This window comes from Ipomoea nil, unplaced genomic scaffold (genome assembly GCF_001879475.1).
Source record: "Ipomoea nil cultivar Tokyo-kokei standard unplaced genomic scaffold, Asagao_1.1 scaffold2144, whole genome shotgun sequence".
NCBI lineage: Eukaryota > Viridiplantae > Streptophyta > Magnoliopsida > Solanales > Convolvulaceae > Ipomoea > Ipomoea nil.
In genome coordinates this window covers 1695931-1702928 of record NW_017618572.1, presented here as the reverse complement: position 1 = coordinate 1702928, position 6998 = coordinate 1695931, and the positions used below count along the sequence as shown (strand labels likewise).

Sequence of the window (6998 nt, the reverse complement as noted above, 5' to 3'; positions counted from 1 at the left end):
AGGTTGATCTTGTTACATTTTATTAGGGTTTTGTTCTATAAAAAACACAATAGTAATATGTAAATAATAAAATCAGTAGTGTTTTAATGTTTGGCTACTAATTAAGCCAATAGTTTGGTTGAGGTTGTCCCGATAACATCTTTTAACATTAACGGAATAATTTTTTTTTTGGGCGGGAGTGGGTGGGGGGGGGGGGGGGGGGGAGGGGGGTGTTAAGGTTTCAGTAGCTTTCTGCAACAAGTCGTATCACTAATTCCAATTCAAATTATTACAGTATTAAATGTTTAAATTCAAAGAATAAGGTTATATAATGACAAAAATACAAAATGCTTCTTGTTGATAGAGAACATATTAAATGTTGCAGTGGTTGGATGGCCAAGCAAGAGTGCAAGACTTTCCAGCAATATGTTGGTTTTATTAATATGAATGATGTGTAGTTTTTAGTTTTTAATTAATAGTGAACCAAAAAGGGTGTTAAGCTAAGTGATAAGCTAATCAACCACAAGTCGTGGCAAATTTCTTGAGCTAGTTTCCAATAGAATACTAGTATACATTGTCTAACAAGTCTTCAAATTAGTTTCCAACTAGCTACTAAACATACAATATTACAAGTGATATATGAATATATATATATATATATATATATAGTGAAAGGTTCTCGTGCGGTTGAATGCTTCCTGTGCGGTTGTGCGGTTATTAATGTGCGTGAGATTTGTACTCAATGTGCGTGAGTGTTGTGTCTAATGTGCCTGAGATTTGTGCTTAATGTGCGCAAATGTGTAAAATGCAGCAGAAAATATGGATTTCAGCTTCTTCCCCATCCCCAGTAGCCATTGCTCCCTCCCCGATGATGATGATGCCCCTCTCAGATGATGATGATGCGGAGGCGGGCTATTGTGGTTAAGAATTATGATGATGCTGTTGTGCAAATTTCACTGTGAGTGCGTTATTTATATAAACATTCAACTGCACTGAAGGTAGCTGATAATCCAGAATCCAGGGCCAAATTGAAGGAAGAAGTAACAAGAAGCTTGGGCGTTAATGTGCGTGAGTTTCTGTTCTGCTTCTTTCTGAGCTCGTAATTCTGAAATACTCACGCACATTAAACACAAATCTCACGCACATTAAACACAATACTCAGGCACATTAAGTACAAAACTCACGCATACTAACATCACACACATTAAGTACAAATCTCAAGCACATTAAGCACAACACTCACGCACATTAAGTATAAACCTCACGCACATTAATCAACCGCACAACCGCACGGGAAGCAACAAATACACCTGATCCCTTCCCTATATATATATATATATATATATATATATATATATATATATATATCAATGCATGATTCAGAAACTAACAGATCAGAGGGTACATTATATTACTGGTCTTAATTAGCTTGAATGGTTAACACTCATCATCATCAACTCCAACAATATGTCTGCATATATATGCATCAAACACACACACACACAAATATTGCAAATCTAAGCTTCAAGGTATTTTAAACTTTTAATCTTCCAATTCAGTACTAAAATACAAGACATGAAGTTTGAGCACTCCCTAGAGTTTTGTGATTATCTGATATGACTCCAACAACTAAACTCCAAGAAATAGATAGCATACATATATGCATGCATTATGCATATATTCATTATCCATGAATTCTTGAATGAGTTTAATTCAACAAACGCCTACCCGTCTGGGCTGCAACACACACGCTCTCTCTCTGCCCATCAGATTTGTTCAGCTCTGATCTTTGCCTTTGAGCCAACACATTGAAAGCTTCCAAATATTACCTGAAGTCATTTCAATTGGGAATATAATATAATATAATATAATATAATATAATATAATGTACTACTTCAATAACCAATTTCATTTCAATTTAATTTAATTTTTGGAATTAGCTAGGTTGTAGAAGTAGAGGTATAGCCACAGCAGCAGTGAAAATATAGTATGAAGTGTATAGTAAAAGAAGCATGAGAAGTCCCTGTACTGTACTGGACTAGCAAATGAAAACTAGCATTACAAATTGGCTCTCTATGCAGACCAACAACACTGAAAATAATCTATGTAATATAAACATCTTCTTCTTGAATTGTAAAATAATGTTGTTGCCTGTCCTGTCACAAATGCATGAATCAAACTGTAAATACAGTCATGTATGTATGTATGTAATTATAATTCTGTGTTCTTGAAAGTGAATACAAGGAAGGTATCAATTATAAATTAACCACTTCTTGCTCTTCTTCATTCAGGCTATTCTCCATTCCGAAACCTGTCATAAGTCACTGAATTTAATTAAATCTGCTTGGCACAAGCTGAAAAAATACAACTCAGAAAGAGAAAGGGTGACATACCTACAGGCCATAAATGTTCCGCAATAACAACCATATCGTTGTTTCCATAGTCACGTTGCTCATCTTGAATTTTCTTGGCAGATTCCGCAACAGAATGAAGACATGTCACTAATTTGATTGACTTCAATGTTGAAACTTCAGCAAAGTCAATTGGGATCTCTCTCAATTCACAGCAATACCCAATATATAGGTGCTCAAGTTTTGGGAAATTGTGACTACTAGCTTTCCAATGCTTGAGATCACAATTATAAATAAGTAAAGCAATTAACTGGCAAAATATCACTTCCTCTTGTAATTCCCATTCTTTGCCTTCCCCAGACATATCTACTAACTTGAGCACCTCTAGCTTAGTCAACTTGCTAAGAATATTAATTTGCTTCCACTCAAATTTCATATTATCCAATGCCAACATCCTAAGGTTTTTCAGGAGAATAATATCAATATTAATTGGAGTATGTCTATCAAACCAACTACACCATGAAAACCGAAGTCCCTCGAGATTCTCTAAATAGGCTAAGTTCCTAATGCAAGCATTAGTCTGTCTGCCATCACCTGTAACAAGACGTACCTTCTTCAGGCATGGAATATTGGTAATGTATTCTTTTGAGCACTCATCAACACTTATCCCATCAAGTTTTTGGACAAAATTGGGAGGATTTCCACAAAAATGTCCAATGCCCCAACAAATATGGTGTAGTTGTGGAAATTCCGAATAATTCCCTCCATCTAATCTGTATGATACAGTTTCAAAAGAACCACAACAATCAAGTGTTTGAAGATTCCAAGACCTTGACAATCCTACACTCTCTCTACATCTTGGCTTTAGGAATCCCCGAGTCCTGGACAGTTCTATTTCATTTCCAACTCTTAGGAATCTCAAATGGACAGTATCCACACTATTTTGGAGCTTGACACTTGCATCATAGTGGAAGAGTACTCTCAGTAGATTGCCATTTCTAAAATTTGAAACTGATTCCCCCCACAAAAAACTGAAGAACGATCTATAGCTTTTCCAAGTATAATGCGGTATTGTAGACATGTTAAAATCTACATATTGGATGCTTACCCAGCGAAAACCATTTTGAGGAAAATAAGAACTATTTTCATTCTTGACAACATGCAAAAGGTTCTCGTTTTGAGCTTCTCTCATACAAAAGGCATGCAATAAATCATGCATCGTAAAGCTCTTAATTTTTCTTCCACAACAACTTAGCTTGCTTAAAATTATCAAGTTTCTATCCATAAGTTCTTGCACGTACCTCTTAGCCACTTCATCAAAGCTTTCATTCTCAAATGCCTTTACGAGTCCTTCCGCAAGCCATAACCTTGCAAGTTGATTAGCATTGATATCGTGATCTTCTGGAAAAACTCCCAAATATAAGAAACAAGCTTTCAAGTTGTGGGGCAAATGATTGTAACTCAATGAGAGTACTTTCAAACATTCTTCATCATCTAGAGTAGTTTTTGAAGAAGAACTGAGAGCATTGGCAGTATTCTTCCACTCATCTAGAGTCTTGAGTTTAGAAAAAAGGCCTGCAACCACAATAATTGCCAAAGGCAGTCCTTTGCATTTTTCAACTACCCGTCTCCCAATCGTCTCAAATTCAGCACTACGAGATTCACATGCCTTTTCATTAAATAGTTGCCAACTCTCACTTTGTTCTAAGAATTGCATTTGATGAGAAAAGTCATCTTTGGAGCAAGTATAATTAGCCACCTCCGCAAGGCGAGTAGTCAACAATACTCGACTACTATATCCATCATCGGGAAAGCAAGCTTTGACAGCATCCCATGCCTCTCCACTCCATAGGTCATCCATCACAACCAAGTACCTTTGATGCTTCAAACTTTGATAGAGTTGTAATGCTAGGTCCTCATCACTGTTGCTGCCTGCATTATTGTCTTTGAAACCTAGGAGGCCTAAGAGCATTTGCCTCTTATTGTGATTTTGTGATGCGACAACCCATGCTCGCTTATCAAAGTAGGAGGTGATTGATGAATCTTCATAAATTTGCCTTGCTAATGTTGTCTTACCAATACCACCCATACTTTTTATGGAGACAATTTCTAGTTGCTTAGATGGATGGTGGATTAGCTTCTCCTTTATAATCTCGAACTCATCCTGTTTTCCGACCATTATTTCTTTGGAACGTGAAGCATGGTGGGAAGAATCAGGCATGGTGATACCTTGATCAGTAGGTATTGGTAAAACATGAAGGGAGGCAGGCTGCTCTGTTCCTGCTTGTAGATGATGTTTGAAAAGCTGGTACTCCTCCTTGGCTTTCGCCAACTCTTGAGTGATGGCATCAATGTGTTGTAGAGCTGGGTGCAAAATACGACGAAATTTGAGACAAGGATGTGATTTTCCCCTTAGCGGATGCAAAATTTGATGAAGCCTCTGGCAATTATGAGTACTTGTCTGATGAAGGCTGTGGCAATGATGAGTGTTTTTCTCACCCTGTGGCATTTCCTCCTTTTCTTCTTCTCCTTCTCCTTCTCCTTCCTCTCCCTCTCCCTCTCCCTCTCCCTCTTCTTCTTCTTCTTCTTCTTCTTCTTCTTCTTCTTCCAGTGGCTGAAATGTGTGATAAACAACTTTGTCAAAAATGTCAAAAATATCAAAAATTCCTTCAAAAATTCTGAAATCCTCTTCTTCTTCCTTTCTTTCTTCATCATAAAGATGTAGTACTTGGAGTTCAATTTCATCCTCAATCCTGGAAGCAACATCTCTGAGCTTTGTTTCCAAGCCTTTTATTGCTTCAACATCGTCCATTCTGTTCTCATCGAAGAGTTCCATCAGAAATCCAAGCTTCTTGTGGAGAGATAGGACCAAGTCTTTGTTGCAGGGGATGAGTTCGTTTTGTTGTAGAATTGGACGAGGCAAAGGTTGCAAGAACTCAAGCTCTAGCGTCCTCATAAGAGAAAGTACAACCACACAAGCCATTCTTCTCTGTCTGTGTAGGTGTAATGGAAAGGAGAGTTGTTTTCTGAGTTTGTTGGAGTGAAGGTTAGCAGAAGGAAGATGAAGATGATATCAACTGGAATTGGGTTATGCTGCAGAGATTTTGGTGGCCTCTGCAACTTGCACTACTATAACTTGTGACCTATATTAATGAATTGTCCATTATATATGCAACCATTCATGAACTAAAAATGTAACTTTCTCCAATATTAAGTATGTGTAGGATTTAAATTCAAAGATTAGGGGTAGATAATGACAAAATGCTTGTTTTTGGGAAAATATAAAATGATGTAGTAGTTGGCTTCGCAAGACTTTTTAGCCATATTCCAATTCAAATTATTTGTATTATGCATATATATATATATATATATATATATATATATATATATATATATATTTTTTTTTTTTCGTATTAAAATTCAAAGATTAAGGTTAGATAATGACAAAATGCTTCTTGTTGGGAACAATATTAAATGTTGTTGTTTCTGTGGCTTTCTGCAACTTGTAATATATATATACATATATATACACTAAATTCAGATATACATTGGCTCTGTTTGGTAAAATGGCTGTTAGCTGATAGCTGTTTGCTGTCAGCTGATTGTGTTAATTAGAGGGTATAAATAGTTGATAACATTAGCTGATTGTAGAAAAGTGTTTGGTAAATTAGCTGTTAGCTGATAGCTGTTTGGTATAATTTCTTTTCTCAAAAAGCTAATTGAAAAAGTTGCTAGAAGTAGCTTTTTAAATTTTAGCCTTTTAAAGTTGCAAAAAGCTAATTAACCAAACATGTATATTGATATTTTAACTAAATCAAACAATTAATAGTGGTCAAATAAGCCAAAATTGGCCTATAGGCCAATTTTTTACCAAACAGGGCCATTGAGTTAAAGTTAGATAATGACAGCTTCATATAGATGCTGTTAAAAATATATGAGTCGGCAATTCTTTGTCTACAAGACCATATGCTCTTTATTTTATTTTAGTTTTTGTTTGTTGAAGCCAGCTGGTTCCAAAAGCTCACAATCATTATTCTAATGTGTGTTCTGGGTGAAATTTATTTTGTGACTCTAATCGTTAAAAGACCACAAGAAAATAGACTACAATAGGTTTCATATAGCTGATTGATTCAAACTGACTGGTTGTTTTTTTTTTTTTTTTTGGTTTAAGGTTTCAGTAGCTTTCTGCAACATGTCGTAGCACTAATTCCAATTCAAATTATTACAGTTTTAAATGTTAAAAATCAAAGAATAAGATTAGATAATGACAAAATGCTTAGCTTCTTGTTGGTGGAGAACATATTAAATGGTTGGCCAAGCAAGACTTTCCAGCAATATGTTGGCTTTAATTAATCTGAATGATGTGTAGTTTTTAGTGTGTTTTGCCATCTCAATAATGGACCAAAAAGGGTGTTAAGCTAAGTGATGATAAGCTAATCAACCACAAGTGCCAACTTTCTAGAGCTAGTTTTAAGCAATTCTCAATTTGTCTGACACTGGGTGCAATAATTCCAAGCAAAAGATCAGTTTTTTATCTTCAAGAATTGCAAAAGCTCAAGGTTAATTGTTCTCGTAAGTGAATTTACAGCAAAATCCCCAAGATTTGTGTAATGTATATATAAGAAAATACAAATCAACAAGTTACATTAACAGCTCGCACTTCGATTC

The 6998-nt window shown here is 35.7% G+C and overlaps 1 protein-coding gene across 1 annotated transcript; it reads right to left on the bottom strand.

The window, feature by feature from the left end:
- Positions 1-2135: 2135 nt before the first annotated feature.
- LOC109148604 (putative late blight resistance protein homolog R1A-10) lies at positions 2136-4840 on the bottom strand. Its single transcript, XM_019296338.1, has 3 exons — positions 3135-4840; positions 2373-2924; positions 2136-2290 (listed from the first exon to the last, which is right to left on the bottom strand). Exons 1-3 carry the CDS (start codon positions 4837-4839, stop codon positions 2235-2237), a joined length of 2313 nt encoding a protein of 770 aa, XP_019151883.1. The 5' UTR covers position 4840; the 3' UTR covers positions 2136-2234.
- Between the last annotated feature and the right edge of the window lie 2158 nt (positions 4841-6998).